The sequence below is a fragment of the Jaculus jaculus genome, chromosome 5, assembly GCF_020740685.1.
Source record: "Jaculus jaculus isolate mJacJac1 chromosome 5, mJacJac1.mat.Y.cur, whole genome shotgun sequence".
NCBI lineage: Eukaryota > Metazoa > Chordata > Mammalia > Rodentia > Dipodidae > Jaculus > Jaculus jaculus.
The window spans coordinates 38,938,272-38,956,573 of NC_059106.1; the positions used below are offsets into that span (position 1 = coordinate 38,938,272).

At 56.9% G+C, this 18,302-nt stretch overlaps 1 protein-coding gene across 2 annotated transcripts in view; it reads right to left on the minus strand.

Annotated features, from left to right (window-relative positions):
- The window catches only part of Megf6 (multiple EGF like domains 6), a 111,667-nt gene extending 95,115 nt beyond the window's left edge, over nt 1-16,552 (minus strand). For both annotated transcript variants that reach the window (XM_004657712.2, XM_045149738.1), the window contains exons 1-3: nt 16,425-16,552; nt 8,196-8,330; nt 3,533-3,642 (exon numbers count right to left, since the gene is read on the minus strand). In XM_004657712.2, the coding sequence (XP_004657769.2) occupies nt 3,533-3,642; nt 8,196-8,330; nt 16,425-16,552 (373 nt within the window). The remainder of the gene's footprint in view (nt 1-3,532; nt 3,643-8,195; nt 8,331-16,424) is intronic.
- Nucleotides 16,553-18,302: the final 1,750 nt, after the last annotated feature.

The following is an 18,302-nucleotide window of genomic DNA, read 5'->3' on the forward strand; positions in this document are numbered from 1 at the left end:
AACCTTCTCAGGGAGCAGGATGCAGAAGGATCCGGGCAGGAACCTCATTGGCTGTGTGCACATCCCCCTCCTTCAATGAGAGGAGCCCCAGCGTAAACAGTCCTTCCGGGACTCTGGGCAGCTGTGGCTGGGATATCAGGAGGGTCTAAGCAAAACTTGTCATCTAGCTGGGACAAGAGTGGAATTCAGAGAGCCCTGAGCAGAACAGCCGAAGAGAGCAGGGCTCAATTGCACCCCCCAGGCTCCCATGCCATAGGGCTCTCGGGAAAGCCTTGGTCGTTGGCCCTGACACCCCACCCAGCACTTGGTCTTTCTGGTCACCTCCTGGCCACAGTGCCATTCATAAATGGACCTGGGAGAAATCACAATGTGATTAGCAGTTTCCTGCCATTCTGCAGGCCTCCGAGCCGCTCCATCACTCCTACACAAACACCGCGGGACTCAACGCCCACCTTCAGGCTGACACTGTCCTTTCTGCAGTTTCCAGGTCACATGAAGCAAGGAAACTTCACAATGGCTGAGAAGGGGTGGGTGACAGCAGCCCAGGGCACTGCCCTTCCCCGTAGAAGGGGCAGGAGGTGCAGGAATAGGAGGGTAAGGAGAGGGCGCACCCCAACCATTGTAGGAAGTGAGCAGCTCTCTTGCACGGGGACCTCTGCCCCCACCCTGTTCACTCTGCTCATAGCTGGGGGTGCTGAGGAGCTCAAGGACCCTGTCCTGGTGGCTAGCCTGGATGTCCACTGGCACATTGGCTGGGAAGGACCACGGGGCTCCCAGCACTGGGGGGAGCCTGAGATTTCCCTCCAAGGCACGTGCCCCAGACCCTCGCAAGAACACAGCAGAGCTGGGAGGAGGCTCCCAGGGTCTTCAGCCCACCAAGCAGAGAAACAGAGCTGCAAGGAGGCTTCCCGCAGTCCCTAGCCCACAGGGCAAGGAAATGCAGAGCTGGTAGTTGCATAGGAACTGGCACAGTGCTCTGAGCTCCACAGACCCCCACATACACAGAAAACAGGGGGTAACTCTCCACCATGTTGACAGCTAGTCCCCAGACTCTGCCTCAGGAGGTCAAAGCTTGACATTGTCCCTGCCACCTGAACCCTCAGCAAAGTGGCCCTGTGGGCGTCCCCATCCCTGCTGGTGCCATTCAGCACCACTGCGGCTAACGGGAGTCTCCAAGTCCCGGCAGGCTGTTTCCAGACTTCTTGTAGTAACTGGAGAAGTGGACAATGACGGAGCACCTGATCTATACGAGCACTGACCGATCTCCACAAGAAGTCTCTCGTTCGTGTCATGGCTTCAAGGTGGGCATTGCCACACTGGCCACTGCAAGCCTAAGCTGAGGCCTTGGGGGCTGACTTAATACAGGCCTCAGGGAAGAGGAAAGGAGGCCAGGACTGAGCCAGGACTTCCTGTCTCTATTGCCTGACTCACACAAGGTGAATGACTCTCCAACCCATCAATGGCTACTTGTCCCACACTCCTGAATGAGCCAAGCCAGAGTCACAAGGCCACCCAATCTTCCCTGCCAGGGCCCTCCTGTGGGAACTCAGAGAAGCCCCAGACCCTACCTGGCCCAAAGTCCCCATAGCAGGACCCCAGAGAGGCTGCGGTTCATGGCATGATCCCCACTCTGCTAAGGGGTAGTCGGACAAGGTGGTTCAGAGACAAGGAACCCCCACCTGCCAACTAACGCCCCCCAGGACACTGCTGCCAGGAGGAACACCCTCACACCCCTTGGGCCCTCGCCTGTCTAGCCTCAGCTCTGCACCCCATCCCACAACAGCCACCGAACTTAAATGGCCTTTAGCGGCTGCGGGACAAGGCCGGGCAAATAAGTGAGTGGTGAGTGGACACCAGAGAACAGGCCAGGCCTCTAGCCACTGGGAGGAGACAGGCCCAGGCTCATACCCGCCCTGGCCCCTCACAGCTGGGACCCAGGCCTTGTGAGTAAACAGGGGGCATCCGGAGATGCTGGATCACAGGCTCCACCGGGACTGTTAAACAAACAAGGTCAAGCACGGAACCAAGAAAATCCTGCACTAAAAATGAATTTCAAACAAATAAGGAAGCCCAGGCTCCAGATGGGGGCTCTGCTGTGTCTCACAGCCCATGTGACAAGCAGGATCCCTGCCTCCTCTTCAAACTGAAGAGGAAGGGTCTCGTAAAGACCATGCGTGGCCTTGCTGGCGCTGGGTAACCCAGCTCCCAGCTCCGCGCCTTCCAGGCCACAGCTAAGGTGCCTCGGCGCTCTAAGGTCCCAGAGCCTCACCTGTGACTAGTAAAGGACAGAAGCCAGCAGAACAGAGCCCGCACGAACCAGACTGAGGACAGAGAGACCACTCTCACCAGCTGTGCTACAGGCCCATCCTCAGGACGGCCTCCTCTTTCCCCAAAGCCAGTGACGGTCTGTCCCTCAGCAGGGAGCGGCGGCCAACCTGGGTAGATAGGTTAGGCTGGGCCCAGCCCACCTCTGGCCATCTTCACACTGGGACAGTCACCTCAGACACAGGTGGCAAGCAAAGATCACCGGACTCCAGCTCAGTCTTGCGAGAGAACACTGTGGCTGCCCGCTGCCCTCCCACCCAGGGCAACGCAACATGAGGTTATTCATGCACCCCTGTCTCCCCAGTAACCCTTGGGGGACATATAATGGGGCCCCACTACAGTAGCCCTGATCTATGAGCCTCTATTGTCGGGCACCATTCTGAGAGCCCCCACCCCAAAAGAGAAGCCCAGGAGCTCTTATGCCCCACCTCAGACCCCTCGTTCCCTCACCAGAAACAGCAGAAGGGGCACATCAGACACCACAAGAGCCACAGGAGGAAAGGAAGATAAGGACATTGAGCCAGGACATCCACACCCAGGGGTGCTGGCTGCCGTCCCACCTTCACCACTCCCTAGGTGGCCCCCTGTCCTCTTCTCTCGGCTGCCTTCCTGGAGGGTGACTCACTTCCCTCCAGGAAAAACATCACCACCATCCTTTCTCTCTTTCCTTTTTCCCATTAGAGGTCACCTCCGGACAAGCAGCTGTGTCCCCAGGGGTAGGGACACAAAGGAGCCAGAAGCCCACCACTCTTTCAACCTCCAGACTGACCTCTCCAGATAATAGATACCAACTCCCTTATTGGAGAACTCTTGCCTACTGGCTACCTGTACCGCATCTACAGGCCAGGAACCCCTACCCAGAAGTCCCCACAGCCAGACGATACACCCTCAGGAAACCATCTCTTTGCCTCTGGCTTTGCTGGATGCTCAGGCTGGTCTCCCTCCCCACTGGGCCATCCCTGGCCTGTCTCTGCCTTGCGCAGCTATGTCAGCCGGGACCTGGAACTTCTTCTATCCATATTCCACTCCAACAGGCCCTGGCAGGCAGAGCCGCTGGGCCAGTGGGGCCTTGGACATCTGGCATGGCAGACAGCAGGTGCTGCTGAGGGCCAGCACCCAGAGGGGCCAAGGCTAAGTGAGCAATCCCTGTTTGTTATCGCTCTACACAGCGTCTGCCAGATAGCAGGTGGGAGGGATGGGCACTCACCTGAGAGGCAGCCCTCCTGGCCGGGCTGCTGGATCCACCCCGGACAGCACCTAAACACAGTACGGGCCTCCGTGGCATACACCTGCCTGTAGCTCAGGTAGTAGACAGTTCTGGAAAAGAAGGGGAAGGATGTATAGACCATCACAGAGCCAGTACTTGGGCATTCATGGAACCCCAGAGAGACAGGTTCACATACCATTCCAGCTAAGCAGGCTTAAACATCCATGGCTGGGGAGCTGGGCCAATGTGTGGGTCTAGCCCTCAGCTCTCAGCACCCAACAAAACAGATGGTCTCTCCACAGCCAGTGTCTGCTGGAGGCCCCGTCCTTCCCGTGACAGACTCCTGTCCCCATCCTCACCCATCACACGGCCCCCAGCCCTCATTCCAGTCGGCGTTCATGGCTGTCAGTCCCATCCACCCTGATGCTCTTGTCTGCCAATGCTGGTACCAGCACCCCTAAGTAATAGCACACCCCTAAATTTCTGTCCACCCACAATGAGACCTGGTTTAGAAATAAAGTTAAGATGGGGGCAACCTGGGGTTTGGTGGTCCTGATCAAACGGCTGGTGTCCTTATGAGAATACAGGGACAGGGAGAGGCTCATGAAGACTGGAGAAAGTCTGTGACACCTCATCAAGGCAGAAGCTACAGGACAGGCAGCAGCAACAGAGCTGGAAGGTTGGGACAGGTCTCCCTCAGAGACTCGTTCCTGGACTTGGGTGGCCAGGCCAGGTCTCCCTCAAAGCCTCACTCCTGGACTGGAGAAGCAGGAGCAGGCCTCCCTCAGGGCCTTGCCCAAGGATGGAGTGGTCACGACAAGTCTCCCTCAGAATCTCACCCACGGATTGGGGACTTTCAGCCTCCAGAGCTATTTCAACCACCTAGCTTGTCAACATTTGTTTTAACAGCCCCAGGAAATAAACACAGGGCTCAGTGCTTGGCACACACCCCTGGGCCCGTGGCTGTAAAGTCTCTGTGTTTACAATGACAGAATGGGGGAGACAATGGACAGAGACCGACACAAAGAGGAAGCAATGGACTGCAGGAGCGACAGTGGTGACTCCAGCCTCCCCAACCAGCCTCCAGACCTGAGGCAGGCACAGCCGCCCTTATGGCCAGGAGATTGGTCAACAGCCACAGGGTCAAGAGCCCTTGAATCCCTGGAGTGGCCAGGTGGCCCAAGGTGTTGTCTCTAAGTAACGTACCGGCCTCATGCAGTTGAAGCGGCGTGGTCCTGGGACCCGGTAAACAGGGCTGCGGCCACTTCCGGGAAGTGGGTGTTCATGCACGCGCTGTGCACACAGAAACCCTGGGAGCGTCTTGCAAAATAGCACCTTGGCAGGACATGAAACCACTTGCCTGGACAGAAACCTATCACGGCGTGGACAATATTTGGCAGAGATGGAGTGTTCAGACCCGGACATCGTAAATATTTATCCCCCTGCCTGCGCTGTAGGCAGGGCTGGGTACGTGCTGCCTCCCCTGACCATTCCTCCCCACCTCCTCCTGAAGGAAAGGCCCCCCTGAGAAGCCAGGTGGCTGTGAGAACCCACCCTCGCTCCTTGTAGTCAAAGCCAGCTCACACAGGCTCCGTCCCAGGAGAAACTGGTCACATAGCACTAGATGCCACTGGGATCGTGCTACATAGAGGGAGGCAGCCATATTCAGAATCTGGACCTAGCAGAAGGGTGACAGAATCCATGACCTGTGTGGCGCCTCCCTTCTGCTCCTTCCTTCCTTCTTCCCTCTCTCCCTCCCTCCCTCCTTTTCTTTTTTCTTCCTTCCTCTGCACAACTCCCTCTCCACCATGACACCAGACCTTCATGCAACCTGGGAAATTCACCTTGGTGACCTGGGTGGCTATTGAGGTTTTGTTTTGTTTTGTTTTGTTTTTTGAGGTAGGGCCTCGCTGTAGCCCAGGCTGACCTAGAATTCACTATGTAGTCTCAGGATGGCCTTGAATTCACAGTGATCCTCCTACCTCTGGCTCCCAAGTTCGGGGATTAAAGGCATGTGCCACCATGTATGGCTGGCTAAGTTTTTGAAAGTGAGATCCTTGGGCTCCACTCTGGCCTTTCAGGGCTCATTATAGCCTCACCTTTTCTAGGCCAGGCCAACCACCATCTCTCACTACCCTGCCTTTGGTTAGGCAGCTGGGAAAGCCCAGGGCCAGACGAGATGCCAAGTGTCCACTTCAAGATGGCATCAGGAAACCAGATGAGGTGGCACACACCTCAGCATCCATATAAGCTAGATGCATAAGGTGGCCCCTGCATCTGGAGTTCATTTTCAGTGGCTGGAGGCCCTGGCATGCCCATTCTCTCTGCCTGTCCCTCTCTCTTCTAAAATTAAGTAAATAAATAAATAAAATATATATATATTTAAAGTCACTAAAGGTTGGAGCCAGACCCCAAGTGACAGGTCCCTAACAATGACAATCCCAACACCTAAAGCACAGTCATACTGTGGGCAAAGCCTGACAGTACAGCCTCATCTGGTGACATTTCTTGGGGCCTTGGCAGTGCATCTGCTGCCCAAGCCCTGCTACAGACCTCACAGGCAGCCACAGCCCTCAAGTAAGTCACAGGCCCGGCTTGGTCTGTGGCCAGCGAGGCTGCTGGCAAAGCCTAGTCCCAGAAGCTGAGGGGCGGGCACAAGGTTCAGTCCTTCTCCCTACCCTGCAATGGGACTTGATGGCGACATCTCCATCACCTGACTCCTGGATGAGTTAAACATCTATGACATTCAAGCCAAACCCAGGCCATGTCTTCACATGGGCCCTGCTAGCAAGCCTGGACGAACAGAGAAGAACCCAGGTTCTAGGTGTGGCCCGAGACTTGGACACGGTTGGGAGGAAAGAAGTGATGTCCGCAGAGTGCTGTTCACTGAGCTGGGCAGCCTCTAGGAGGGAGAACCGGCTCAGAGCTGGCTTCAGGAGAAGAGTGAGCAGGTGCCATTGCAGCCAGGACCGACACTGCACGGAGGATCAAGACAGGGAAACCTCCATATCCAGGCCCAGCCAGACTCGGCTCCCAGCAGCCTGAAAGGAGACAGCGATAGAGAACCAAACCCGCAAGCATCCGATGCTCACTGTACACAGGGGGTGGAGGGAGGCCTATCTGGCATACACCCTGAGAGCCAGCAAGACACTTCGGCCTCCACACGCATCGAGGCAGAGGACTCAGGTTCACCCACGAGTGGGATGGGGCAGTGTCCAGCCAAGAGGAGGCCTGAGCCATATTCCACAGCCAGACAGTACGGACAGGGCCTATGCCCCCAAGCTGCTGTCCCAACCCCTAGCCCAAAACTCAGATTGCTCCCACAGACTGTCATATTTCAGATGAAGGGTCGGTGAAGGGTACCAGACACGTTCAATTATACAGCACCAAGGGAAAATCCCTGAACCAGCACTGCATGAGCCACAAGCCTCCCCACCTCCAGCTACCCCGAATCCTGTGTCCCAGGCTTCACGCTCACAGCTCCTTGCCCAGCCTGCTTCCCCACACCCAGCCCTCCCAGACAGCAGGACGCTGAGGACACCAGTGAAGAAGCTGGGACACACCAGCTGCTTTGGAAACCCTGCCACACTCTGCCTGCTGACAGGCATGGACCGTTACCACTGCCCACCCCATCTCTAGCCTGAGGGGCCCCACTGGCTTCAGGATCCTTCCAGGAAGAACAGTTTTCACACTTATGGAAGTGAAAAATGTAGTTTTAAAAACCCAATATTTGCCTTATAAACACACACATGAATGTGTGAAGGTTGAAAAGCTGCAAAACACCCACCTCTGGGGGGAAGCTGGGGCGATTTCTTCTTCCCGCTCAGGGTCCCTTAGCCTCAGCTATCCTGACATGGGGCCCCTCTCCCTTGGGGAGGGTCCAGCGCTGTACTCTATCCACACGAGCAGCAAGCCTGGCCCAGGCCAGCTGGCTTTAAAGCTCCCACCCAGCTTGCAGCCATCATTACCCCAGGGGAGGGAGACACCCCCTCCTGAGTCTGTGCTCTGCTCGGCCTAAGTACAGACAGGTACTTAACGCGGAAGCGGCCCCTGCAAGTCCCGGATCAGGCAGAACAGGGCTGGATGCTCTGGGCGCACCTCAGGCCCATCAGGAGCAACATGGGGTAGAACTTCAGTGACTCCCTGGCACCCAGCTGTGAAGCTGCACCCTGTTCCACCTCAGAGCACATTCTTGCCTCCACTCCCCGATGTCCTACACCTCCACCTAGCTAGAGCCAAAGCCAGCTCCCCCACCAACAGCTCCCCCACGGCCTGGCTCTGCAGCCCCAGTCCACCCAGAGAAATATGCACAGGCACTCCCTAAGTTTAATTTTGACACAGAATATTGAGCAACAAAAAGCTTCACGTGGGCTTGGCAAGGAGGCCCGAGGGTCAGATGGCTGAGAGGAGATTTTCCACCCTCTCACGTACCCGCACCCTTCCCCAACAGGGTCTCCAGCACCCCCTGGGGCCCCTCTTCATTCTCACAAAGGACTGGTGCTGACTGAGCAGAACAGCCACAAAAGAGATCATGAACTCAGTAAGGGTCTTCAAGTAGCCCTGAAAGCGGGTTGAACCCACAGCCCGCAGTGCCTGGCCCTGGGGACGGTCACTGCTCTTAGTGAACACAGTCCCTCGCCAGACCAGGTTCCCCACCACATACCTGCGCTCTTGGCCAACGCACCACGCCTGCTGCCCACAACCCGGCCTCCACACAGGCACCACGCGGCTGAAGGCTTGCACACAGGGCTGGCGGTGGCCTACCAGGGTCAGCTCCTGCTCAGCACACACGTGAGGCCTGGATAAAAAAAAGACATGGACAGTCAGTATTTCCAGCCACCGAAAGCTGGCTGGAATGGGCTACTCCTACACACCTGCCCTAGGTGTCCATCTAACCTGTGGCCAGGCTTTCACAGTACAGTGCCCACCTAGCACCAAACCCAGGCTCCAGGGTGAGGGAGCTGAGGAGGCAGGAATAATGGCCATGCAGGGACTCCCATGCACTGACCCTGATCCCCCAAAAGTCTCCAAGGCAGGCAGCACCATCTCCTTTTAACAGCCTGGGACCTCGGGCTAGACAGGACACAGGCCTCATTTAAGGCTCAGAACAGTCCCCAAGTCCATCTGGCCCTAAGGCTTAATTAAGCTCTTTTACATCTCTCTTCCCTCCCTGACTCTATCTGCTATCCCAGTGCCTCCTAGCGTCCTTAGATCACTTAGGACAGACAGACTGCAGCACCTGCAGGGAAGGACCAATAGGAACCAACAAACTGGAAACTAAAATTCCAGCCACCACCCTCCATGCCCAGGGCAGTTCCCCTTTCTTGCTTGCTTCACCCCTAATCTAGAATCCCACCAAGGGGAGCACACAGCACCAAGGCTGGGCAGCCTAAGGTAGTCTCTTCAGACTCCCAACAGGTGGCACAGTGTCAGCAGGGGACACAACCCCCAAATGCCCAGCAAGTGATGGGCACAGAGCTCTCTGGTCCACAGGCCCGCCCTGCTGAGAGGATGAGGGGACACAGACACAAGTCGCAGGAGACAGGACAAGGCTTCAGGGCAAGTGACCCAAGTTGGACCACACAGAGGAGCAGATGGAAATGAGACTCAGCCTGCACAACCAGGTTCTGGGCTCAGTCACAGCATATAGGGATGGCATTCAACCATGGGGTACCACAGAACCCAGCAACTGTGGCATGGAGCACCCTCTGGGCACCACAACAACTTTTTCTTTCTTCCCATCTGAGGTCCCCGCTCCACCAGGAAACATGGGCACATTTCTGCCCTAACTGTCTACCACCACCACCCCATGCCTGGTGAGCCATTCTCCCCCCACATAGCCCCAGCTCTCTCACCAGCTGCTGAGGACTGCCTGCCCAGGCTTAGTACAGCGACCCTGCCCACCCTGTCCAGCCACTCTGGCTCCAGACCAGCCACCCCAGACGGATGCTCTAGCAGCCGAGCCCTTTATTTTTCCTCTTTTCCAGGCTCTGCAGGACCCCTCGGGGCAGCGCGTGGTTCTCCTCCAGCAGACAAGGTGAAAGGGGGAGAGGGTGGGTACAGGCTCCCCAGAGGGAGTAGGGTCGGCACCTGCCTCACTTCACACCAGGCTGTCTGGTCCCCGGCTGCGGTCAGGGACAGGGGGCGGGGAGTGCACCGCAGGAAAAGTGCAGCTGGTGCCACAGTCCTGCGGAATCCTGAGCCAGGACGGCTGCAGATGTCCTGCATGAGAGCTCCTGCTGGGAAGCCCCAGGCCCATCCCCTTTCAGTCTCCCCAACTTCCTGTTCCAGGCAGAGGCTAGCCAGCCCCAGTCTGGGGTGACTGCTGCCTGAGGCCCCTCCAGGCTCAGAACAGAGCACTAGAATCTAGGGTCTGCTGTGAATTCCACATGGGACCAGCAACTGTGCCTTGCAGCCCCCACAGACAACGGGACTCCAGCCAGAAGTGATGAGTTGTGCGCTCCCAGGGCCAGGTGAGAAAAGCTCTGTGGACCCCACTTCCTGCCTCATGGAGACCATGCCCCAGTCTAGGGGGCAGTGGGCGCTTGTCTTGAATTGCTCCCTCTCTCTGCTGAAACCAAACACCTATTTTCCAGACATCACACCATTAGGTGCTCCTGGCACCCCTAGAAAGTGACAAGAGACTCCCTGAAAATGAGACAATCCTAGATCTAAAGCCCTCCCTCTTCTACCCTACCCAGCCTCCCACCCTTGCATTACTGGGGCCCTGGGCAGCCCAGCCCCGGCCAGGGGTTCCACGTATCCAAGATTCCAGGCTGAGTATATATGGAAACAGGTCAAGACAAGGGATTGGGCAGAAGCAGCAAGCCACTCTCTGGGGAGGGGCCTTCCTCGGCCTTCCCTGGGGAGACCCTGGCCTCATTCCTGACCCACCCATGAGGGGGCTCCCTTTATTCTACTCTGTGCCCCAAGAGGTCCAGCCTCTATGGGGACCGCATACACACATGGTCATTCAGGCACCCACAAATCCTTGCTCTCTGACTGCTGGTGAGTTTGGCTGATCCGAAGACCAGCAGAAAGGGTGGCAGCTGGAGATGCACAAGGGGGCGCACGCGTCTGGAGTTCGTTTGCAGAGGCTGGAAGCCCTGGTGCGCCTATTCTCTCTCTCTCCCTCTATCTGTCTTTCTCTGTGTCTATCGCTCTCAAATAAATAAATAAATAAATAAATTTTTTAAAAAAAGGGTGGCAACTGGAGGAGGAAGCAGTTAGATGCATCCCTAACCTCTCCCTTCCTGCCAGTGACAGGCGGGAGCTGCTCCTAGCCCTGGGCCACGAAAGGGCTCTTCTAGCCCTTTACGGAAGTGGGACAGCTTTCCCCATCATATCCCAGCCAGCTTCTCTCCCCCCTGCCGCAGTATGCATGGGGAGCCCTCAGTGGCCCCTTCCTGGACACCCAATGCCCCCCCCCAGTCATCTTTCCCCTGACATGCACTATGCCCCCAATATCAAACAGCCAGGCTTTCCTGTGACCCCCATGGTGGAGTTGACTGTTTTAAAGACCCTGTACAATTGAGGGCAGAACTCAAGATAGGTCCACTGTCCCACCCCGATCACTGGGTTAAGGCGGCAGGGTCTCTGTAGTGGTTCTCAAAGGGGAATCCCTAGACAGGACCTGTCTCCTCCTGGAAACTTGTCAGAAACAAATATTGTCAGGTACCACCTGGACACAAAGAGCCAGGAATCCTGGGAGTGAGTCTAGCACTCCCTCGGGGCTCGGCAGATGCTGGGGTTCCGTGCTCCTGGGGTCTGGAACACTCGATGTGAGAGCCCCGGCCCAGCACATGGAAGCAAGGTTGTTCACCGGGAGTTGAGTTTGACTTTCGGCTCCCATTCACCACCTGAACCTCTGTGCCAGTTTCCTCACCCGTAAATGCAGGCTCAGCACTGTCCTCAGTGTCATTGAGGTTCAACGAGCCAGCATAGGAAGGCCGTGTGACCAAGACAGCCAAGGGGCCATATCTTTGGGAAATGATGTCACTTGCAAATGGAAACTGACCGAGGGAGGGCCTGCCTCCTTTTGGGCCAGCTCCTTACCCAGTAATGCCTGCTTTGCATACATTGGATTGAAAGGGGAGGACCGTGGGAATCCAGCCCCCACTCCAGCTCTGAAACACCCCGCACCTGTGCCAAGAGAGTGAAGTGACTCCATTCTGTCTAGGGATGGACAGGGCAGTGAGGACAGTCACACTGCAAACGAACTCCTTGAGACCAGACAGCCCAGTTCTGGGGCGTGCTGCGCTGTGCAGTCTGAAGAAAGACACTGACCTTATTTGAGTTCCAACTCAGCATCTGCAGTGAGCCGGCGACAGCACTGGTCTCTAGGGTTCTGGAGAGCCTGGGGCGGCCCCAATGCCCCTTGCCTAAGGGCCACCACTGTTTCCAGGGCCTGTGCTATCACCAGAGCTTCAGCGTGTGGTCAATCTGTCTCCCCATCTTAGACCGGGCTCCTGGCCCAAGGGCAGTCCTGCCAACCCTAATCCCACCTCAAGACATAGGAGTCAGCATCTGGGCCTCAGGAAGTAGCACCCACGGAGTACAGGGTCCCTTTTTAACAAATATTTTATTTTTATTTATTTATTTATTTGACAGAGAAAGAGGGAAAGAGAGAGACAGAATGGGCGCGCCAGGGCTTCCAGCCACTGCAAAGGAACTCCAGACGCGTGCGCCCCCTTGTGCATCTGGCTAATGTGGGTCCTGGGGAATCGAGCTTCAAACCGGGGTCCTTAGGCTTCACAGGCAAGCGCTTAACCGCTAAGCCATCTCTCCAGCCCATCATTTTTTTTTTTTAATTTTTAAGAACATGGCAGGATGCCCCTCTGAAGGTCTCCTGTCTGTCCTTCCTGGAGCTCTACAGTCTCAGCTGCTGCTAACCACCAAGATGAGCATGCTGAGAGGTCTGAGAGATCCCTTGCCAGCTCCATTATGGATCAGCCCCGATGACATGTCCACTCCAGCCACTATCTGTCGCTGTGGGTACCTCCACAAGGCTTGAGGAAGCCTCACAGCTGCTGTCAGAACATCAGCGACAAGTTGGGGATGTCATTAGCCCCAACCACTACAGGATGGCTCACAGGAAGCCACGGGGTCATGAAACTAGCCCAGGGGCTGAGCAGATCTTACATGAGTCCCACAGGGATTGGGATGAAGGACCCCACTGCCTGTCTCTCTTGGTAGCTTCCAGCACAGGTACAGCAACCTTTCTTGCTTGGGGCTTGGAGGGGGAGGCTGAAAGGAGGGAGACAGAGGACGGGACAAAAAAGCTCAACTTGAGGCCAAGCTCACAAACACTCTCTGCTCTTCCCACCTGGTCAAGGATTCCGCCCTTATAGCAGTTACACACAGCGTCCCATCAATGCAGGAAAGCCATGCCCAGTCCACAAGGTGGACCCACTGGTCAGAGGAGAACTTTGTTCCAGCCAAAGGGCCATCCGCTAGAACAGAAATGGGCCTCATGAGGTTGGCAGCCTATATGTGGAACTGGGGCCCAGGATGGACAGGAAGGAGGGTCTCTCCAGGGTGGTGGATAGTTACAGCCCAGGATCCTATAGCAATAACACCAGGGTTCAGTGGTGGGAATCAAAAGACTCCTATAGGGGGCTGGAGAGATGATAGCTTAGCCGTTAAGGCAGTTGCCTGCAATGCCTAAGAACCCAGGTTCTATTCCCTAGAACCCTTGTAAGCCAGATGCACAAGGGGGTGCATGCATCTGGAGTTCCTTTGCAATGGTTGGAGGCCCTGGTGTGCCCATTCTCTCTCTTATCTGTTTCTTCCTCTCCCTCTCCCCCCCCAAATAAATAAATAAAATTGTTTGTTTGTTTGTTTGTTTTTTAAAGGCTCCTGGGCTGTAGAGATGGATTAATGGTTAAGGCACTGGCCTGCAAAGCCAAAGGACTCAGGTTTGATTCCTCAGAACCCACATAAGCCACATGCACAAAGGGCACATGCGTCTGGAGTTTGACTGCAGTGGCAGGAGGCCCTTGTGCACCCACTCTCATCCTCTCTCTCTCTCTCTCTCTCCCTCCCTCCCTCCCACAATTAAATAAATAAAAATTTAAAAACATAATTTTTTTTTAAAAAGGCTCCTATAGCCCAGCTGGACACACCCCCGCCCCCAGAAGGCAGCTTTGTCCAGAAAAGCCTCCCTCATTTGGCTCCACGTTTGCCTCTGAGCAGGCTTCCCCAGGCTTGAGTGCAGCCCGCATGGTGGAAATATGAAGTTCTAGGAGGGGGAGCCCAGTCCCTGCCTGAGGCCCCGCCATGCTGTAAGCTGGAGGGTCCCTTCAGGTGCTGCCCACCAGGCACAAGACCATCTGCTGCACCGTCTCCCCCCCCTCTCTCACACACACACACACACACACACACACACACACACACACACACGCAGCTTGCAACAGGCGTGTGCTCCTTCCCATTCCTCCCTCCTCCCCGCCGCAGCATCCCTGCCTGCTGGGACATCTGGCTGTTCAAAGACTATGTCAGCTTCCTGACATCCTGAAGAGGAGGGGCAGGGGGCTACCCAAGGGCCCGGCTGGAAGAGGCCTCAGCCTGGAGAATGTGGCCGTTTGAGCCCTCAGGCCCAAAGAGCTACTTACAAGATGGAACTTGAGCTTGGAGGGGCCAACCTGGCTGAGGTGGGAGGGGTCAACATAGCTGGCCGACTCCAAAGCCCCAGCCTGTTTCTTAGCCCTGCGCCGCCGTGGAGCCCCAGAGCTTCAGTAGATGGTCAGTCTCCCCATCCCAGACCTGGCCCTGCCAGCCTGGCTCATGCTCAGCAGTTGTTCCCTCCCCAAGAAAGATGTGCAAGCCATACTGCCACACAGTCCAGAGCCAGTTAGAGGCAAGAACAAGTAGACAGGCTCTGTGCACTCCTGGGAAATGGCACTGGTCCTGGGCAGGCTCAATGAGCAGCAGCCAGAGAACCATCGCCCAGATAGAGTCGCCAAGGTTGACAAAGCACCTGGCATGAGCAGCAGTTAGTGACCCCCACCCCTGGGCACCCCAGAGGCCCATGACTTGTAGCACTAGCAGTGAGGGTCTGTGGGTAGGAGAGGAAGGTATTGCTTGACGTCAGTAGCTAGCAGTTCAGGAAAACTGGCCAAAGGGGTGTGGCTACGGTGCCAGGTGCTGCCAGCTCACCAAGGCGCTCCGGGAGAGAGGGGCAGTGGGGAGGAAACATCAGCCAAGAAGAAGCAGTTTCTGGAACCCCGACTGCTCTGCAGCTCCCCACCCCTGCTCCTCTGAGGCAAAAGGAGCAAAGAGAAAAGGGAAGTTGGAGTCCTTGGGCTTTCACCTGCTGCCTGCTTTGAGGCCAAAATAGCTCACTCTGGGCAGCCCCGCAAGACATGATCAGGCCAAATGGAGGTCTCCCTCACTGGACCGGCCAGCCAAGGCCCACTGCCACCCTATTGTGTGATGCCCAGGAGATGCAGGTGCTGGAAGATATGCAAGGAAGATGTGCCAATCAGGAACTCAGACCCACCCACTGGGCGCAAATTTGAGAACACAGGCCTCTCCAACATAGAAAGCAGCCATCACTGCAGGAACACAGGTGGCCTGGAGGAGCCCAGGATTTGAAGAGCAGGAGAAAACAGAATAGGCTCTGGAAGATGCTTCAAGCATGAAGAGATTGACACTCCTGTAAACCTTTCATGGCAAGCTCAACAACTTTCCCCAGCTGCTAAGGAGACTTCCTGGGTCCCAGGTGAGCAGTCAGGGCACAGGGCACGAGCTCTCACAAGCCAGCTGGGTCAGAGACATCCCACTAGCCTGTACCTGCAGCCCCTCATACCTGTGTAAGGAAGGAGCAGGGAGGCTGGGTTGATTGGGCGCATGGTCCCCTCGGGCATTCCCACTGGGATCACAGGAAAGAGGAACGAGGAACAGAAGTCAGGAACACAGGCAGTTGTGTGTATGAAAGGCCCCCCAAAGAGTCACCCCTTCCTTGTAAGAAACCAATAGGGAGTTCTGGAGTGAAGACCTGTCCATCCACCTTCCCCAGTGGGGTAAACTTGACCTCTTAGTCCCCAGGGCGCCACAGCTCTGTCCTCCAGGCCAGTCCAGGTGGAGGCAGGGCCCATCAGGACCAGGGTCCTAGTGAGTGCAGGACCAGATGGTTCCTGAAAGGGCTTCAAAACGAGCAGTCAGGAGGCCCCAACCCAGACCAAAGCCCCTGGCCCACAGGCGGATGGGCGGCCTGACCAAGCTCTGCAGGCCCCACCTGGCACCCAGCAGGGAGTGCCGAGGAGGGGATGCGACAGGCCCTTCCTCTCTTCCCCTCCTCCACTTGGGCTCACTTCGCACTAGTTTTCCTTTGAGGCCAACACAGGGATCGCTTTGCTGTTTAAGAAAGAGACCGCTAACCGGCCTGTTGGGGAATCATCTTTCAAAATTAAATCCGTCGCCGCTGGCTCCCTGACCCTCTCTTCCTGCCTATTCTGGTACTGAATTCCTTCTCCAGCGGCCCCAAAGCGCACGTGTTGAACACACAAACCAGCCCTTGCAGCCCCCACTATGCACCCCCTACCCCTGCGCAGGCCCCCAGACCCCCGGGAGACCGCTTGGGGAGGAAGTGGGAGCAGGCAGCTTCCTCTCGGCCGCCTCCCCGGCGGGACCCTGCGCGGCAGGGGTGCGGATTCCTCACCTCTCCAAAGTTCAGCATCCGCCCGAACCTGCAGGACCCTCCCGGCAGAGGCGGGAGGCAAGGGGCCGGCCACGGACGTGACGGCTGCACACCTAACCCGGGACCTTGGGTCGAGACCACCCCCTCCTCAGTTAAGGCAAAGAGCCCATTGTTCTGGGGCCCCAGGGACAAAGCCCGGAGCTCTGTCCGGAGCTCCGAGGCGGCGCAGGGCCTCCCGCTCCGGCAACTCACATGCTCGGCTGCAGCGGGAGCGGGGGTCGTGGCGGGACGGCCGCGGGCACGGCGGGGAGCAGCAGCAGCAGCAGCAGCAGCAGGGCCACCACGCGCCCCGCCGCCTTCGCCTCCGCCGGGAAAGGCATGCTGCGTGCGGCCCCGCACCGGGTCCGTCCTCCACTTGCGGACTCACACGCGGCCCCCGCAGCCGCGAGTCTCAGTCTCCACGTGCACCATGCCCAGGAGGACTGCGGGGCGCAGCGCCGGGGCCCGTGTCAAGTGCCGAGCCCGAGATCGCTGCAGGTGCGGAGGGTCCGGCTTCCCGCGCGCGCCGGGACCTGCGCGCCAGGGTCCGCGCGGCCGGACACTTGCGGGGTGCAATCGCCGAGCGGACGCCAGAGAGTCTTAGCCCCACCCCCATCACGCCTGGGGCCCCGACCCCCTCCCGCCCACGCTCCCGCCCACGCCCCCCCTAGTAGACCACGCCCATTCCGTCCCGGCCCCTTCGGGGACCCGATTCTAGTCCCGCCCTCAGGCCCTCCTCGGCTTCTGGCTCCGCCCACGAAACCTAACCGCCTGCCCGAGACCCCATTTCCAGGTTCAGCCCCAGCGGCTTCTTTGCATTTGGGTCCCCTGGTCTGGTGTGGTCCAAGTAACGGATCCCAGCGGAGGCCACACGTCCCTCAAAGTCAGCTGTACTAAGATCTGGGGTCTCCCCTCAGCTTGTCCTCCACTTGGACGCTGCATCCTCCACCCGTGGCCCCTCATCCCCTTCCTAGGCGGCACGGACACGGAGGGCTTGGAGAAGGGGTGGCATCCTCTGGATGCTTTTGGGCACCGACATTGCTGTCAGGACCTTCCTCTTCCAAGATTCCCTGAGGTCTCAGCGAGAGGGATACCTTCTTCGGGACTCCCTCCCCTAACAGCAAGCACCGAAGGAGGGCCCTGGCCAAGGAACTTGGGCGTGGAGTCCCCTCAGGTGTCCTGAGGAAATGGAGCTGCTGTTTACCAATCCCTCCCCTCCACCTAGAGGGCTACAGCCATGTTGATGCAGTAGGGACCTGTGGTCCAAGCCTGCTGCTGCCCCTGCTTTACAGACGGCCAAGAGAGCTAGTGGACTGCAAACCTGAGAACTGAACACAGAGGTCTGGTTCAGGGACCTCTGCCACGCCTGTGTTCTGTTGCCTGTCATTAAAGGGTGAAGGAGGGCTGGATAGGTTGCTTAACAGTTAAGGTGGTTACCTGTAAAGCCTAAGAACCCAAGTTCTATTACCCGGAACCCATGTAAAGCCAGATGCACAAGGTGGCATATGCATCTGGAGTTCCTTTGCAGTGGCTGGAGGCCCTGGCGCACCCATTCTCTCCCTCCTTCCCTCCCTCCCTCTCTCTTTTTCTCTGTCTCTGTCTTGTGCTCTCTCTCTCTCTCTCTCTTTCTCTCTCTCTCTCTGGTAAATTAAAAAAAAAAAATTTTAAGGTGAAGGAGGACTGGAGAGATGGCTTAGCAGTTAAGGTGCTTGCCTGCAAAGCCTAAGGACCCAGATTTGATTCTCCAGGTCCCACATAAGCCATAAGCACAAGGTGGCACATGCGTCTGGAGTTCATTTACAGTGGCTAGAGGCCCTGGTGCACCCATTCTTTCTCTCCCTCTCTCTGTCTCAAATAAAAATAAATAAATATATTTTTTTTCAAAAGAAGGTGAAGGAGTTAAGGAGATGGCTCAGTGGGTAAGAGGGCTTCCTGCACAAGCTCTGGAACCTGAGCTTATTCCCCATCCCCTGTGTAAAAATTACATGTGCGCACACTCACATACACACACGCAGCCCAAAAGGTATCGAGGGGCCTGTGTTCTAGAAGCCAAACACAGGTTGGTGTCCCAGCTACCTGATGCCCCTGCTA